This window comes from Scaptodrosophila lebanonensis, unplaced genomic scaffold (assembly GCF_003285725.1).
Source record: "Scaptodrosophila lebanonensis strain 11010-0011.00,11010-0021.00 unplaced genomic scaffold, SlebRS2 tig00000101-arrow-pilon, whole genome shotgun sequence".
In the NCBI taxonomy this organism is placed as follows: domain Eukaryota; kingdom Metazoa; phylum Arthropoda; class Insecta; order Diptera; family Drosophilidae; genus Scaptodrosophila; species Scaptodrosophila lebanonensis.
Genome location: NW_022060569.1, coordinates 4121839 through 4141486, shown reverse-complemented (window position 1 = coordinate 4141486; position 19648 = coordinate 4121839). Strand labels below are relative to the sequence as shown.

The window sequence follows — 19648 nt, the reverse complement described above, 5'->3', positions numbered from 1 at the left end:
TTCCGTTCGTATAATCACCTATGTCTCGGAGACTATAAGATCTAGGGACACAAAATTTATTCCAAGATGCCTTATGTGAATACGCAGAAAATGTGTATTTTGGAATTTCCCTTTCTCCCCCCTCTCCCACACAATTCGTAACTCCCGTAATTCTTGGAATTTCGATCTAAAATTTTGCGAATACCCCCAGTAAGTGATTATGTGTCCACTATGAATAGGCCGATTTAACAAGAAGTTATAGCCATAAATATATTTGCTGCCCACGCGCTGCCCGCAGCCTCTTTTGATGCTGGTGCTTTGGTTGACGGCAAAAATGTTTACACAGACACAGGTAAAATAGATCCACTTTTTTTTATTTTCTATAATTATTGTAAACATATGTTCAGAGTTTTTCAAAGTCGGGATACCCGACTTTAGATTTTTTACTTGTTTAAAATTAGTAATTTAAAGTTATTTGAACAATTAGAATGAACGGAGCACAACACCGATTTGCATTAATATGTCTATTCTTCTTTTCTTTCACTATGTGTGTTAAATAATGTTCGGCTTAACTTTATAATTATGGAATTTTCCGAAGCGAACAAACAACGCGTTTGCTTTCTTCGACAACTCTCATGTTTATTTTTACATTTCACTATTTTACAGCCTTATTTAAAACAAGAAAGGAATGCTAAAGTCGAGCAGACTCAACTCTTAAATACCCTGTACCTCCCATAAAAAAAATGGAAACAAAATTTTTTAATTAATTAAAAAAAATTATATTTATTAAATTATTTAATTTAATTCAATACATATATACAAAAGTGGTGACATGTTCATGTACAGTTTCAACAGCATACATTTACATCAGGATCGTGTCTCTGCTTGTTTATATGCGTGTATGTATTAGACAGCTGCATGAATTGCAAAAAAATCACATTCGAATACACAATGCTGAAAATGAGTTGAGTAAATTAGAATACAAAGGCAAACTGATATGAATGAATGAGTATACACACGTACAACTCAGTAGCACTCAGTCGAAACGTAGAAAAACGAATTGAATGGAGTGAGAATAAGAAAAACTTAAACGTAGTTCTCGAATGATTCGAATGACAAACCGGTAAAGAAGAAAGAAAAAATGTAGTCAATACATTTTCATTTGTATTTATTTTACCTATTACTAACATAACAATATCTATATATTTTACATTAGAATTTAAAAACATTATCTGGTTAACTTTGTCAAGTTTGGTGGCTAATAGACAACATTTTTCTGTTATTAAATTTCTAGCGTTTGAAAATGTGCTTTCCGAAGCCACGGTACTGGCTGGAATGCAAAATATTTTGCAGCTTGTTTTGTGCAACAGAAGAACTCACTCCTTTGTATAGTGAATTGTACAGGACAAATGCGTCGCTTTTAAAGAATTATCTGTCCATATATCACTGGTGATGGCATATCCAAAGGCTTTATATTCTTCAATTTAGGCCTTTATCGCACCAAAGTGAGCAGATTTTACAATAACTAGAGTAGAGTAACTAGAGTAACTCGAATAAATCGAATGTTTTCCGATATGTCAATTGTTTCATTTCGTTTTACGTTTCATTTATTCGAACTCATTTCAATGAATGTCGTATGCTATGAGACATAAGACGCACTCATTTCATACAAATTCATTTAATTTTCAATGTTCCACTTACTCAACTCAATTCAATTCGATTACATTCTTTTCAACTTGCCTAATGAGTGAAGCCATGCAGCTGTCTAGTATGTATGCAGCACAAAGTTGAACCAAAGCAGCAACAACAACAGCTGTCGGCAGCGCTGCGGGCAGAGCTACAAGCAGAGCATGGACAGCGATTTTATTTATGGCTATAACTTTCTTCAGAAATTCCAAGAATTACCGGAGTTATGGAAAATTGCGGGGGAGTGCATCGAAAAAAAACCCAAACTCGTCCTTTCCCGGACTTCTCGGAGAATCTGGATACCAAGTTTGGTTATTCTAGCTCTTATACTTTCTGAGATCCTTGCATGCATACAGACGGACAGACGGACATGGCTATATCGACTCGGCTTATCATCCTGATCAATAATATATATACTTTTGGGGGTCTGCCACGCCTCCTTCTGTGTGTTACATACATTCCCACAAAACTAGTATACCCTTTCACCCTTTGGGTATAGGGTATAAAAATAATATTGCACACATTACACATGTATGCAGATGATGTTCAGATGTATGTGAGTCGTCCTTTATGTAGAATTGATGAATGTGTTAGTGCTTGTAATGGCGATCTTTTGGAAATTAGTAGATGGGCAAGTATGAATGGATTATAAGTTAACCCGAAAAAGTCGAAATGTCTAGTAATCTAAAAAAAAAGTAAACACACTCAATTTAGAGAAACTGAGACTAAACAACGAGCCCATCGAATACATAGAGCAACTAACTTAGGGTTAACCTTTAATGAAACGTTATCTTGGCATGATCATGTGAATATAACAGTTGGTAAGCTTTATAGTACGCTAAGGCAATCTGTCTCTGACGCAGCATTTCCTTCCAGTCAGACTAAAGCTTCTAATTGCTAAGCTGACACCCACATTATTATTATTGTATTATATAACACACCCCGCAAAAACAAGCAATAATTGTGTTCAAGAGAATAGTATTGAGGTCCTAGATAGGACATCATCAAACCCAGGTCTAAGCGCAATAGAAAACATGTAGATAATCATTAAAATAAAGCTGAGACCCATGTCTGGATTAAAATCAAAATTTCAGAAAATATTGGACTATAGTGTTCGACGCCTGAAGAATGCCTAAATTTAGTTAATAATATTAAGACGTGAATTAAAGCTGTTATTAAAAATACTCAGGTTTAATTAGTAAATATTAGTGTCGTACCAATTAAAAATGGTCAAAAATATTTCGTGCATTTTGAAGTTGTCTTATTTAAATGTTTTTTTGCATTATTGTTATGTGAAACGGGTGCATGTTTTGATATGAAATAGGGGTTAGGGCTCGTATACCCTTTGGGTACAGGGTATAAAACCGACCCAATTATTATTAGTCACTGTTTCACATTTTGGAGATTTACTATATTTCTATATTTATGTACATGAATATGTATTTACTTACCGTGCCAAGTGAATGATAATGAGCCACTAGTAAATAAGGCAAAGTAAATAACGTAGAATACATCACTCCTGCTGCCCAACTGAAGATAATAACACTCATTTTTGCTCTAGTTAAAGCCATTAATGTCATCCCAATTGAATAAAACAGAAGTCCTCCAACATATACGGGCTTGGCTCTGAAATTGATTAAACAAAATTTCATTTTCGATTTATACAAGTAGTCAAGCGTTTTTACTTGTATGAGAAAGTTACAAATCAATATAATACAAGTGGAGAAGCTAAAATCGGGTGTCTCGACTTTGAAATACTCTGTATCTCTATATATATAAAACAGTTTGTCCTGACTGACTGATTGGCAATCAACGCACAGCCCAAACGGTAAGAGCTAGGAGGCTGAAAATTGGACACATGTTGTCTTCAGTGGTCTACATAAACTCACACAGACGCAATTGCTATGTAAATGTGCAATTATACACCCTTTACGTGAGTTCGAATACCAAGAGAGGTAAAGTCGATCAAAAAAATTTTTTTTAATTCTCTTACTTTTTTAATATCTATAATTATTCTAAACATATGTACAGAGTATTTCAAAGTCGGGAAACCCGACTTTAGCTTTTTTACTTGTTTTAATTTTTAAAAAAGCTGTTTCTAACTAGAAGAAAGGGCAGAAAAAAGCCGAAAATTTACAGAAAAAAACCTTTAAAAAAGTGGTTATGGTTTTTACCGATTTATTTGTTGTAAGGTGATATTTACATTAACTCATTCAGTTCTGCGAGGTTCGCATTCGTACGACATGGTTGTACCAATCATGCGTAAATAATTATTAGGCATTATTGGTAGTCGAAGCAGCATAGTTTTGTCAGGCAAATTGACAAAGTTTATTTTTGTTGTTGAATAAAGCAGTTCATTTCACATGTGTCCTTCTTTGTTGTTGTCATTAACACGCTCTTATTCTTTCGTTCACATTTTTTGATCATCCACGCCTTTTTATTGCAAAGACAAAATGCCAAAAGTTTACAGTTACCGTCGCTAGGCAACGACTGAGTAAGCGATAGTAAAGCAGAAACCGAATAACGGAGCTACGCATATTCTGCTTCGTATTGCGGGCATATGTATGTATGTATGTATGTATGTATGTACATATGTATATGATTTGTTCTAATTGATCTTAATAATCTTCGATGTATCGATATCGATAGTATCGGTGGATTCAGCTATCGAAAGTTTTACTCTAATAAATTGAGATGGGCATTGTCAGTGCTTTTTGACCGTTGCTCATCGCTGCACGGCATTGACACGAATGCCGTGTTTCATATTCAGAGTTCGTGCGTAACCGTATTGACTCAATAAGGCACGAAAAGACACAAATATGAATTTAAAATTAGAATATACATATGTACTCTTATAATTATTCCCTTTTTTTGCACATAGTCTATCTGAAAACGTCGCGTTATCTACATATATAAAACAGTTTGTCCTGACTGATTAATTGGTGATCAACGCACAGCCCAAACGGTAAAAGCTAGGAAGCTGAAATTTGGACTCAAGTATAGTAGGCGCGCACTAAGAAAAGCTTTTGGAAAAAGCTCCAAAAGGGGGAAAACGAGCTTTAAAAAATATTAGTTATAGTGGTCATGTTCGTTTAACGAAATAGTTTGGCAAGAACAAAAATGTAACGGACTACTGAACAATTTGTTGTCAAGAACAGAAAATGTTCATTTAAATACCTTAAATGCCTGCCTACTGGTAATCAATAAGGTGAAAATATATATGTAGGTCATGCACACACAAAATAAATACAATTTAAGACATTATATTGATCCGGTGTTGCGGCAGTTCGAGTTTTCCCTGCGCCGCCCAAATAACGAACTACCTTTGGTGTTGATGCAGGTGAATATTTATTTACAAAACTCTCAAGTAGAGTTGATGGATGTGCGACAATTGCCTGGTCGTTCGGGCGAGTTGCTTTGGCGACGCTTTAAATTCCTACGGAATTACAAAATTACAATATGCTTATGATCTAGAGCCTGTTCTTACTTTTAGTCCGCTTCCTCTCGCTGCAGAATTGCAAAGAACAAGCCAACGTGGTTTCTTGGTTATGGTAGCGCTAGCCGCTTCTAGTCCCTACTTTCCATTACCTGTTTTACTTATTATCGATGACATCTTAAAGCGATGCCAGATCTATCGTAACACTCTCCCCCGGTAAATTCCAGTCGGGATCTACCTTATCCACTCCAATAGACAGAACGACAAGCTTTGCAGCTGGCCTCACATAAATGCCGTTGGCCGTTTTTATTGTGGCACTTCGTACTTGCCCGTCTGTGCTGCGCTTTACTGCAGTTACTCTTCTTAGATAATCGCGCAGCCATCTTCGCCAAAATTCATCTGCCATTTGCTGCACTGTAAACCAGTTCTTCTTCATGAGTAAACCTTCAGGTTGCGTTTGTACTGCTGGCTTCTGCCCATTGGAAGTTCCTTGCAGGGAGTGGTTAGGCGTAAACGCCTCCTAGTTCTCGTCATCCACTGGTATGTATGTCAGAGGCCGTGAGTTTACTGTCATCTGCACTTTCATAAGTGCTGCCCGCAATAGTTCATTGGAAGGGTGTCTACTGGACAGTATCGAATATAGCGTGCGTTTCACGGAAAGCACCAATCGCTCCCATGCGCCATCCATATTTGGCGAAGCAGCCGGTATGAACTTCCATTTCATTATCGGCCCAGTGAATTTTTCTGCTATCTTGCCTGCGTCAAGCGTATCCATTGCCTGTTGGAGTTCGATATTAGCGCCTTGAAAATTCGTAGCATTGTCACTCCACAGCTTTCTCGTAGTCAGAGATGTAAATAGCACGCCGTATCGTTTCTTGGTGCTTCTCTTGACCGTCACGAGAAGCGGTCCAAAAAAATCCACGCCAGTGCATGTGAATGGTGGTTGATAAGCCGCCAGCCTCGGACTCGGTAAACACGCCATTTGCGGTGGCCAGGGCTTGGCAGGGCTTGATTTTTACATTTCTGGCATGAATTTCGAATTTAAACAATCAGCATGGTTATACGGCTTTCTTTTGGCAATACTACAGGATCAATTCCTCCATACAGCTTTAATCGTCCTTTCAACCGTAATACTCCTCTGTCGTCCATATACGCATGAATCTTGTATAGTGTATAGTGGACTGGATTTATACGGTGACCCTTCTTGAGTGCTGCCTTTTCACTGCTGTAGTATTCATCTTGTGCAAAGACCCACAATAAGCATTCTGCTGCTTCTTGGTCTTCTTGTGTCAGAGACTCTGTACGTTTGCCTTTTGTCAGAGCCGCATATCTCCATTTTCGTGCCGCAATTATTACCATTGCAACGCTTCTCATTAATCGTCACCACCTTGTGAAGCGAGTAATGTCTATCAGGCCATTGCCACTCGATAAATCGACATCCTCGCGCACTCCAACAAATTGTGCGCGCAGTTCTTCACTTGTGGTTTCTCGTTTTATGGCCGGTTCGTAGGCCATTCCTGTGGACCCTGTCTTAGGAACGTCGGCCCATGCAGTCATCGGCTGCTGCTCGAAAAATCGGGTGTCTTTTGCCACTTAGTGGCTTCATCGGCTACGTTTTCATTGCCCATCGCCATTCGGATATTTCGGTTAGATCTAATATCTCGCTTACCCGAAATCCAACGAACTGGCGGTACCGCCTGTGATCCAATCGTAGCCAGGATAGCACCGTGCTAGAGTCCCTCTGCTCCTCTCTGCAACATTTATCATACCGCAGCGTAACCATTTTCGCTCGCATCTACAAACATATGCATTTCCACTTCTGAATCTTTCAGTGGACAGCACCTCAATATTTTCATCTTCTCTACGCCTGGTATTTGTTGGGCCCAACGCTGCCATTTCTTCCATTCTGCTTCTTCTATTGTTGCATCCTAGTCGCAACATGATCGCCAGTCTTCTTGAAATGTTATTCTGGCGTTCATCACATAGAAGGATATGAGCCTGCTTCTTCTTTGCTATGGGCGCTGTCGTAGCGCCTTCATGCGTTCTGATTGCACGGCCTAGTGTGCAAATATTCAGACCGATCAGCAAGCGATGCTGCACGTTGTTGTTGCTCAATATTGGTAATTTCTTCTTATACTTCTTCTGCATCTCCTCTGCATTAAACGACTGCGTCGGAAGACCCAACTTCTTTACGGTATGCTTACCTCGTATAATGTGTTTTTTGGTACCGCCAATTCCGGACACTCGAAAATTTACCATTACTGATTCGTTCTCGTAACGATGCATGCCGGCTGTCCATCGCATGCATAATGGCTGTGGCTGACCTCACACCAAGTTCCTGAAGTTACTTCTCTTCCATTAAAGTGATTGAGCACCCGTCGTCAATAAACGCATACGTATTGACCTCGTTGCCATTTGCATAGAGGACGACTGGCAGAACTTTGAAGAAGACTGAAACGATAGTCTGATTATGAGCATTGCAGTTGCCAGTCACCGGTACGGTAACCGTTCTATGCAGCAACTGAAGATGCATCTCTTGCCTATGCGTCCAAAGACACCTCCAGCAGAGTTTTAATGCCTTCGTGGTATTCCAGCGCACTCCTTGAGACATTTCCCTGAAGGCTACACAGTCTGATACCGATGCACATTATCCATTGCAGACCCTGCATTCCCCGCCTTCATGATGCGTGTACACAGCTCCACGTCTACGGCCTTTGTTTTGCAAGCACCCTGGGCTACATACATCAGGCTCATAAGATTCTTCGCATCAGAGAATCCGCAAAGTTCCGTTGCTTGCTCATATGTTGCCAAAAACAACGGCCACTCTTTTGGCTTTCCCATAAACTTTGGCAATTCAGCTATGCCTCCTTTTCGCACTGCCAGCTGCTCTGGCGCAAGGCGAAATCTTGCATTTTCATAATGCACTCTGTGCAAGCTTGGACTCATGCCACCATTTGTGTGGCCCTCGTGTCCCAACGCTTGTCGCGTGTTTCGATGCCTCCTCCTCCGTATCTCTACCTGCAGGCGCTCCACTGCCTCTGATGAAGTGGACGAGCATCGTGAACGTATTTCACTGATACATACGCCGGGCACTGCATGACCCCCGTTGCTATTCGTGGACGACTTAACATTCTCCAGTGTTTGCTTATCCCTTTCTGCTAGCGAATGTGTCCTTTCATTATGCGCTGATGTCTCCAATTCGCCGCCATATTGCTCTTTAAGCGCCATTCCCTTAGGCAAATTCTTACATCTTTTTTTAATTTTCTTAATTTTGTTTATTTCTGTAATTATTCTAACTGACCTTAGCTTCCCTTCTTGTTATGATCGATCTTCAATGAGCATCATAATATGTTTGCATCGAGCAGCGGTCATGATTGCTTTCTTTGCGAACAGATTATGTGCAATTATGTGTAAATATGTGTATGCATGTTCGTATTTTAAATTAAGAGGCGCAGAATTAAAATAATAGAGAGAGTTGACTTAAGTATGTAGAGACTGATATTGCTTATGTGTACCATTGTACTTCAATAAATATTTGTGACTCTAACTACACAAAATCATCGATCGCTCTTGCTGTTGCCGCTATCCATCGAAGTTTCGTTGAAAGCTTATCCAATTTTGAAACGCCCATTCTCTTAAATTACTTATCAAAATGACCGTATTTGAGTAAAACAAAGTAAAACAAGTAAAAAAGCTAAGGTCGGGTGTCCCGACTTTGAAATACTCTGTACATATGTTTACAATAATTATAGAAAATAAAAAAAATTAAGAAAATTCAAAAAAAAATTGTTTGATCGATTTTACCTTTCTCGGTATTCGAACTCACGTAAAGGGTGTATAATTGCACATTTACATAGCAATTTCGTCTGTGTGAGTATATGTATGCCTATGCGCATCTATTCGTGTCTGTGTAAACATGTTAGCAGTCAACTAAACAGCAACATCAACAACAGCCGCGGGCAGCTCTTGGGCAGCGCTGCAGCAGCAAATATATTTATGGCTATAACTTCTTGTTAAATCGGTCTGTGAAACTTGGTACACGGACACATAATAACCAACTGGGGGTATTTCCAAATTTTAGTTCGAAATTCCAATAATTACGGGAGTTACGATTTGCATGGGAGAGGGGGGAGGGAGGAAATTCCAAAATATACATTTTCTGCGTATTCACATAAGGCATCTGGGTGTTCCTAGGTCTTATAGTCTCCGAGATATAGGCGATTATACGAATGGAAAATCGGGAAAACCCCCATAGGGGGGAAGTGGGGGGGAAAATCCAAAAAATAAAACAAACTCGTATAGAATACACACATAAGGCATCTTTGTGCAAAATTTGGTGTCTCTATCTCTTATAGTCTCTGAGATCCAGGTATTCATACGGACGGACAGATGGACAGACAGACAGACAGGGCTAGATCGACTCGTCTTGTCACGCTGATCAAGAATATATATACTTTGTGGAGTCTGCCACGCCTCCTTCTGTCTGTTACATTTTTCAGCTCCCGCAAACCTAATATACTCTTGTACATTTTATGTACAGAGTATAAAAATAAAACAAACTTGCACAGCGTACACACATAACGCAACTTTGTCCAAATTTTGGCGTCTCTAGGTCTTATAGTCTCTGAGATCTAGGTGTTCATACGGACAGATAGACAGACAGGGCTAGATCGACCCGTCTTGTCACCCTGATCAAGAATATACTATATATACTTTGTGGGGTCTGCCAGGCCTCCTTCTGCCTGTTAAATTTTTCAGCTCCCGCAAACCTGATATACTCTTGTACATTTTATGTACAGAGTATAATTAGAAGCTTACCACCGCACAATTTATTAATTTTTAAAACCTTGTTGCTCCTTTATTTGATGGCTGCGAACATGAGAAGGACGAGTCTAACTTAAAGGATAAAATTATGTCATATATTTGGTAACTTGGCTACTGGGAGCTTTGGAAGAGCTTATGCGAGTGGGATTGGCGTTTCTTTTTACTTTTGGGGATATCGCTATACAGACAGAAGCGATTTTCCCTTAGGCTATTGTGGGCGGGGTGCATGGAGCAGTAAGTTGATTTACTTGTGTTGCTATACTCTGTACATGAAATGTACAAAAGTATATTAGGTTTCAGTGCAAATCCATCTCTCGTAGTGAACAGACGTGTACTTCGGAGCTTATTGATTTAGTTATCACCCACCGCGACAAATTTAAAGAGCTTATCTACAAATCTAAGTTGTAAACAAACGTGTGAAGAGAATACGAAACCTAACTGTCAAAGTTATCTCGCGAACATGGACAAGGCAGACCCCCCCGATCGCCAAAAGGCGAATGGGATACAGTTTTTAAGGCATAACGAAATAAAAACACTTACAACACCCGGTCAAAAATACTTAATAATATCACGTAAAAGTGACAATGAAAAACAATTTAAACTATCCCCATTTTCTATAAAAAAAAATCGTTGACTCAACCTCTGAAGGTCCAGTTATCTCCTGCCAACATTTAAGAAGTGGGGACCTACTTATTAAAACAAAAAATGAACTACAAGCGCAGAAATTACTAAAAATGACACACTTCACAATTAATATGCCTGTTACTGTCTCGGAGCACCGTTCCCTTAACTATACTAAGGGAGTCATCTACTGCAATAATCTACGTGATGTTTCAGAGGAGGAAATTCAAGATGAACTCAAAACTCAGAATGTAACATTGGTTAAAAAAATAATGCGTAAAATTGACGGTAATCTTAGGGAAACTGGACTTCACATCCTTACTTTTGCCTCGACCAATCTCCCAGACTCCATTATGATTGGATATGAGAAGACAACTATACGCCCATACATACCGGCACCAATACGATGCAACAATTGCCTACGCTTCGGTCATACCTTTAAGGTATGCCAAAACGAAAAAACATGCGCAAAATGTGGCTCATTACATCATACTAATGAAAATGAGATTTGTACTAACAATAATAGCTGCATTAACTGCAAAATACACAAATTAATTGACTACAACCATTCATCTATTGATAAGAAATGTCCGGTATACACAAGGCAACAAGAAATAATCGCAATAAAAACCATCCATAAAGTTGACAATAAATCGGCATACGAAATGTACAACAAAAGACACCAAATCAATTTCCAAACATACGCTGATATTACTAAAAGCACCAAGTCAAACATTACTACCCAACCAACAATAGATAACCCAGCCACAACCACAACCAATACCATGACCCGCAATATTCCAAGCTATGACGATCTAGAAGTACTTTCAGCTCTAACAAAACCCTCCCCATCTATAGCCTCTAAAATAAGCCAACAACTTAAGCCAACAAACAATCAAAAAATCCAAATTTTACCACGCTCAACATCAAAACGAGCACTTCAAAAACTAAAATGCAAGTCTACTAATAAATCCAAGCCACACCCCGAAACTGACGACAACTGTGATGCAATGGAATCTTAATACCCCATACAGCACCGCTTATCACTGTAGCAAATATCAATTAATACTTTAATATTAAGAAAATCCTTTTGTATTCCCCATGACCATTATTATTTTACAATGGAATATACGCGGCTACATTAACAACTACAGTGAACTACAAATAATTATAAAAAATGAACACCCACACATAATAGCATTACAAGAAACTCACCTACATAACCCAAATAACATTCCAATTCCTGCTAACTACTCACTGTATTCTAATAACTACTCGCCCAGTTTTGGAGGTACCGCTATTTTAATACACAATTCAATACAAAACAAAGAAATATTACTTCCCCAGGACTTTGATGCAACAGCCATTGAAATTAAATCTAATAAAAAATTCAATCTAATATCAGCCTATATTCCTCCCCACCAAACCTTTAATGAAACCAACTTACATAATGTACTGAATTTCAACAACAATACCAGCGCACTAATTTTGGGGGACTTTAACAGTTGGGGTACGCTATGGGGCTCTCCAAAAAACAACTCAAGAGGCAAAACTATCACAAACTTTTTAAACAACACTAACTATATATTATTAAATGATAAATCAGCTACACGTTTCTCGACACATAACACATACACACACATTGATATCTCCTTTTGTACTCCAGACTTATTTAATGATGCCCATTGGCATATCCTAGATGATCTACATGGCAGCGCCCACTACCCAATAGTTATAGCCCTCTTTCACAACAATAAACAGACTACTACACAAATTAAACCAATTTTCAAACTAAATCAGGCTGACTGGTCAAAATATCAAATAAAAACTGACTCATTTCATTTTCTCATTCCCTACTCTAACAATATAAATAAAGAAGCATCCAACCTTAATAAAATTATACTACAAGGCGCACACCTTACTATCCCACAGACCTCTACAAACAGACCGAGCAAAAATGTACCATGGTGGAACCAGAAACTACAAAACCTGAATAATGAAAAAAAACGTGCTGCCAACAAACTTAAAAAATATATAACAAACGATAACCTAATAAATTTTCGTAAAGCTGCAGCAAAATTCAGAAGAGAGCTCAAAATAGCTAAAAAAGAATCTCTCTACAATTTCAGCTCCGAAATTCAACCCCTTACTCCCACAACCAAAATCTGGTCTAATATTAGGCGCTTTTGTGGCCTCACAACAACAAAGCAAATCCATATAATAAATAGCCCCATATCTGATATCCCAATCTCCGATAATTTCGAAATAGCTAATTGCTTTGCAAAATTTTGGTCTGATCAATCCAATGATTCCAACTTTCCCGACACTTTTATAAACAACAAATACGCGAATACTTTTCCGTACATTGCTTGCCCGTCTCGGACGGCACATCAAATTGAATCCGACATATCTGCTGTAGAACTACACTCAGCACTCACTAGCTTAAAGGGACATACGCCTGGCATTGATCGTATCTCTTATCCTATGTTCTCCAATCTCTCTTCAATAGTTAAAAATAGAATACTTAATCACTACAATAATATATTCAACCAGTTTATACCTCAAACTTACAAAACTAGTCTTACCATTCCTATATTAAAGCCACATTCTAGTAAAACAACAATAGACTCCTATCGACCAATATCTCTAAACTCTTGTTTGGCTAAAGTTCTGGATAAGATTATTGCCAAAAGACTATGGTGGTTTGTCCGAACAAACGAACTGATACATACCAACCAAGTCGCTTTTAAACAAAGGAAATCAGTTGTAGACAATCTAGCATATTTAGATCATCTAATAACAGACTCCCTTTCACACAAACAACATATCTCAATCCTTTCCTTGGACTTTAGCAAAGCATTTGACAAAATCGGCATCCATGCAATAATTACTCAATTACAAGAATGGAATATAGGACCCAGGATCGTAAAATATATTATTAATTTCATGAAAAACAGAAAAATTAAGTGTCGTATCCACAAGAATATATCCACTCCATAACGGCATCCCACAAGGCTCACCCATTTCCGTAATATTATTCCTTATCGCCTACAACAAGCTTTGCAATTTAATTACCATAAAACGAGACCTTTCATTCGTAGCCTATGCTGACGACTTCCACATTATAATAAGATTCAATCAAAAACAAAGACAGGAGACAAAAAATCTTGATAATTTATTCGTCAGTATCAACCAATGGTGTGCTTTTTCCGGCTCATCATTATCTCCTACCAAATGCAAACACCTACACATTTGTAGAAAGCACGAATGTAAATCCAATATATCAACAAGCAATTTTATAATGCCAAAAGTAAGCTATATGAAGATTGTAGGTCTCACAATAGACTCAAAATATAGATGGACACAACATATTGATACTTTACTTTCATCTTTAACAAAAAAACTTAGTATAATCAAATGCCTCTCAAACCCTAAATTCAACTGCAATACACACACTCTAATACTACTAACTAAAGCACTCATCATCTCAAAAATCGATTATGGTCTAATGTTTTATGGTAACTGCCCAAAAACACACTTAAAACCCATACAAACTATTCTAAACTGTGCAACAAGATCAGCTCTAGGAGCTTTCAGAACAACCCAAACCTTTAATTTATTATCAGAAGCCAATATAAACACAATCATAGAACGACGGGATTTCCTACAAGCTAAATTAATAAAAAACCTTACCTTTTCAAATGACTCACCTTTGAACAAAATCTCAAAAACAATCAATAAACAAGAGAGAACGCTACAGTCGAGCAAGCCCGACAGTGTAATACCCTGTACCCAGGTAAACTTCCGTCACTGAGTTATATGCGCCCAAAGCAGCAGCAAAAAGAGGAAGAAGAAGAGCGAACTTGTTGCTGCAGTTTGTGGGGGTTGTACTGGCGAGAATTTGTTTCGCTAATAACTTTTCTTAGAATTGACAAAATTGAATAAAATTTTATACAACAATTATATATAAATTATGTGTGCAAAGTTTGGTTTAGGTAGCATTTGAAATGTGGACGCTATTGACGAAATTCTGTAGCGGGGGAAGGGGGGGAAAATTAAAAAAAAAAACATAAACTCGTCCTTACTCGGACCTAGGAGAAGCTGGATGCCAACTTTGGTTATTCTAACTTTTATAGTTTCTGAGATCCTCGCGTTCATCCAGACGGACGGACAGACGGACAGACGGACGGACATGTCTAGATCGATTTCTCTCGTCATGCTGATCAAGAATATTTATACTTTATGGGGTCGGAGATGCTTCCTTCTGTATGTTACATACTTTGCACAAACCTAATATACCCTTTTTACCCTACGGGTACAGGGTATAAAAACTTAACTGTAAAACAAAAATTCCCCCCGCAGTTATAAATTCAGTAAAACTATGCCAGCAACATAACATTAATCTTCATCCTATCCCTGAAGTCAAGTCAAACCAACCTCCATGGAAATTTCGACAAGACACAATAAACACTGAACTTACTAAATTAGACATGCATAACACCAATAAATTCATGTTTGTCCAACACTTTCTCAATATAAAAAACAAATTTAATAAACACACATTCCTATACACCGACGGATCAAAAACCGATAATGCAACCACATATGCAATTACATCAGAAACCGAACCATTTAAAATTGGACTACTAACAAATGACGCATCAATTTATTCCGCTGAAATTATAGCAATCTATGAAGCAATTAAAATAGCAAAAATTAAACGCGGAAAATTTATAGTCTGCTCAGATTCACTGTCTTCTTTAAAAGCAATCAATAATATCAGTAACCACAACTATTAAGAAGCTAGGATTAGATCACAACTTATGCAACTATATCCTAAAATACGACTACTATGGGTCCCTGGACACAAAGGTATCAAGGGTAACGAGCTTGCTGATCAGAAAGCCAAAGAGGCTTTTAAATTTGTCCTGACCTACACTCAAAACCTGAATACGGACGACCATAACAGGGTATTAAAAAATAATCTGGCAAACTTAAAACTGAGGAGAATCAGTCAAACATCCAACTGGTATCAATCTTTTAACCAAAACCAAACTACCCTCGAGCAATGACTTAGACTAGGCCATACAAAATTTTCTCATGAGCACCTTTTAGACCACACTAAAAGTAACAACTGTACACACTGCCAAAATAGCACTCCGATCTCTGTCCAACATACCCTTTTAGACTGTCCATCCCCAATCCTAAGGAATTTACGTCTAAAATTTTTCAAAAATACCAATCCACTCTCATCACTAACCAACCCTACCAATACCAATCTAACGAATTTAATAAAGTTTCTAAAAGAAGCAAACTTATACCATTTAATTTAAAAAAAATAAAATTAATAAATAATAAAATTAAAAAAATAAATTATTATACTATTATAGTTCTGTAAATATTGTAATTAGACTAGGTACCTATACCACAAACATAGCCAAAGGCCTTCTGTAGCCAGGGCTATTCCATACTAAACTAGGTTATAAATTTATTTGTAATCTTGTTATATATAAAATAAAATAAATATTAGGTTTGCGGGAGCTGAAAAATGTAACAGGCAGAAGGAGGCGTGGCAGACTCCACAAAGTATATATATTCTTGATCAGCGTGACAAGACGAGTCGATCTAGCCCTGTCTGTCCGTCTGTCCGTCCGTATGAACACCTGGATCTCAGAGACTATAAGAGATAGAGACACCAAATGTTGCACAAAGATGCCTTATGTGTGTATTCTATACGTTTGTTTTGTTTTATTTTTTGGATTTTCCCCCCCACTTCCCCCCTATGGGGGTTTTCCCGATTTTCCATTCGTATAATCGCCTATATCTCGGAGACTATAAGACCTAGGAACACCCAGATGCCTTATGTGAATACGCAGAAAATGTATATTTTGGAATTTCCTTCCCTCCCCCCTCTCCCATGCAAATCGTAACTCCCGTAATTTTTGGAATTTCGAACTAAAATTTGGAAATACCCCCAGTTGGTTATTATGTGTCCGTGTACCAAGTTTCACTATGATAGACCGATTTAACAAGAAGTTATAGCCATAAATATATTTGCTGCTGCAGCGCTGCTCAAGCGCTGCCCAAGCGCCGCCCGCGGCTGTTGTTGATGTTGCTGTTTAGTTGACTGCTAACATGTTTACACAGACACGAATAGATGCGCATAGGCATACATATACTCACACAGACGCAATTGCTATGTAAATGTGCAATTATACACCCTTTACGTGAGTTCGAATACCGAGAAAGGTAAAATCGATCAAACAATTTTTTTTGGAATTTTCTTAATTTTTTTTATTTTCTATAATTATTGTAAACATATGTACAGAGTATTTCAAAGTCGGGACACCCGACCTTAGCTTTTTTACTTGTTTTACTTTGTTTTACTCAAATACGGTCATTTTGATAAGTAATTTAAGAGAATGGGCGTTTCAAAATTGGATAAGCTTTCAACGAAACTTCGATGGATAGCGGCAACAGCAAGAGCGATCGATGATTTTGTGTAGTTAGAGTCACAAATATTTATTGAAGTACAATGGTACACATAAGCAATATCAGTCTCTACATACTTAAGTCAACTCTCTCTATTATTTTAATTCTGCGCCTCTTAATTTAAAATACGAACATGCATACACATATTTACACATAATTGCACATAATCTGTTCGCAAAGAAAGCAATCATGACCGCTGCTCGATGCAAACATATTATGATGCTCATTGAAGATCGATCATAACAAGAAGGGAAGCTAAGGTCAGTTAGAATAATTACAGAAATAAACAAAATTAAGAAAATAAAAAAAAAGATGTAAGAATTTGCCTAAGGGAATGGCGCTTGAAGAGCAATATGGCGGCGAATTGGAGACATCAGCGCATAATGAAAGGACACATTCGCTAGCAGAAAGGGAAAAGCAAACACTGGAGAATGTTAAGTCGTCCACGAATAGCAACGGGGGTCATGCAGTGCCCGGCGTATGTATCAGTGAAATACGTTCACGATGCTCGTCCACTTCATCAGAGGCAGTGGAGCGCCTGCAGGTAGAGATACGGAGGAGGAGGCATCGAAACACGCGACAAGCGTTGGGACACGAGGGCCACACAAATGGTGGCATGAGTCCAAGCTTGCACAGAGTGCATTATGAAAATGCAAGATTTCGCCTTGCGCCAGAGCAGCTGGCAGTGCGAAAAGGAGGCATAGCTGAATTGCCAAAGTTTATGGGAAAGCCAAAAGAGTGGCCGTTGTTTTTGGCAACATATGAGCAGACAACGGAACTTTGCGGATTCTCTGATCCGAAGAATCTTATGAGCCTGATGTATATAGCCCAGGGTGCAAGTTGTGTGATGATTCCAAGCTTGCAAAACAAAGGCCGTAGACGTGGAGCTGAAGGCGGGGAATGCAGGGTCTGCAATGGATAATGTGCATCGGTAGCAGACTGTGTAGCCTTCAGGGAAATGTCTCAAGGAGTGCGCTGGAATACCACGAAGGCATTAAAACTCTGCTGGAGGTGTCTTTGGACGCATAGGCAAGAGATGCATCTTCAGTTGCTGCATAGAACGGTTACCGTACCGGTGACTGGCAACTGCAATGCTCATAATCAGACTATCGTTTCAGTCTTCTTCAAAGTTCTGCCAGTCGTCCTCTATGCAAATGGCAACGAGGTCAATACGTATGCGTTTATTGACGACGGGTGCTCAATCACTTTAATGGAAGAGAAGTAACTTCAGGAACTTGGTGTGAGGTCAGCCACAGCCATTATGCATGCGATGGACAGCCGGCATGCATCGTTACGAGAACGAATCAGTAATGGTAAATTTTCGAGTGTCCGGAATTGGCGGTACCAAAAAACACATTATACGAGGTAAGCATACCGTAAAGAAGTTGGGTCTTCCGACGCAGTCGTTTAATGCAGAGGAGATGCAGAAGAAGTATAAGAAGAAATTACCAATATTGAGCAACAACAACGTGCAGCATCGCTTGCTGATCGGTCTGAATATTTGCACACTAGGCCGTGCAATCAGAACGCATGAAGGCGCTACGACAGCGCCCATAGCAAAGAAGAAGCAGGCTCATATCCTTCTATGTGATGAACGCCAGAATAACATTTCAAGAAGACTGGCGATCATGTTGCGACTAGGATGCAACAATAGAAGAAGCAGAATGGAAGAAATGGCAGCGTTGGGCCCAACAAATACCAGGCGTAGAGAAGATGAAAATATTGAGGTGCTGTCCACTGAAAGATTCAGAAGTGGAAATGCATATGTTTGTAGATGCGAGCGAAAATGGTTACGCTGCGGTATGATAAATGTTGCAGAGAGGAGCAGAGGGACTCTAGCACGGTGCTATCCTGGCTACGATTGGATCACAGGCGGTACCGCCAGTTCGTTGGATTTCGGGTAAGCGAGATATTAGATCTAACCGAAATATCCGAATGGCGATGGGCAATGAAAACGTAGCCGATGAAGCCACTAAGTGGCAAAAGACACCCGATTTTTCGAGCAGCAGCCGATGACTGCATGGGCCGACGTTCCTAAGACAGGGTCCACAGGAATGGCCTACGAACCGGCCATAAAACGAGAAACCACAAGTGAAGAACTGCGCGCACAATTTGTTGGAGTGCGCGAGGATGTCGATTTATCGAGTGGCAATGGCCTGATAGACATTACTCGCTTCACAAGGTGGTGACGATTAATGAGAAGCGTTGCAATGGTAATAATTGCGGCACGAAAATGGAGATATGCGGCTCTGACAAAAGGCAAACGTACAGAGTCTCTGACACAAGAAGACCAAGAAGCAGCAGAATGCTTATTGTGGGTCTTTGCACAAGATGAATACTACAGCAGTGAAAAGGCAGCACTCAAGAAGGGTCACCGTATAAATCCAGTCCACTATACACTATACAAGATTCATGCGTATATGGACGACAGAGGAGTATTACGGTTGAAAGGACGATTAAAGCTGTATGGAGGAATTGATCCTGTAGTATTGCCAAAAGAAAGCCGTATAACCATGCTGATTGTTTAAATTCGAAATTCATGCCAGAAATGTAAAAATCAAGCCCTGCCAAGCCCTGGCCACCGCAAATGGCGTGTTTACCGAGTCCGAG

At 38.9% G+C, this 19648-nt stretch overlaps 1 protein-coding gene across 1 annotated transcript in view; it reads right to left on the bottom strand.

Annotated features, from left to right (window-relative positions):
- Positions 1 to 19648, bottom strand: part of LOC115628089 (proton-associated sugar transporter A) — a 172289-nt gene that overhangs the window by 64456 nt on the left and 88185 nt on the right. The window contains exon 6 of the mRNA XM_030524066.1: positions 3117 to 3291. Within this exon, the coding sequence (XP_030379926.1) occupies positions 3117 to 3291 (175 nt within the window). The remainder of the gene's footprint in view (positions 1 to 3116; positions 3292 to 19648) is intronic.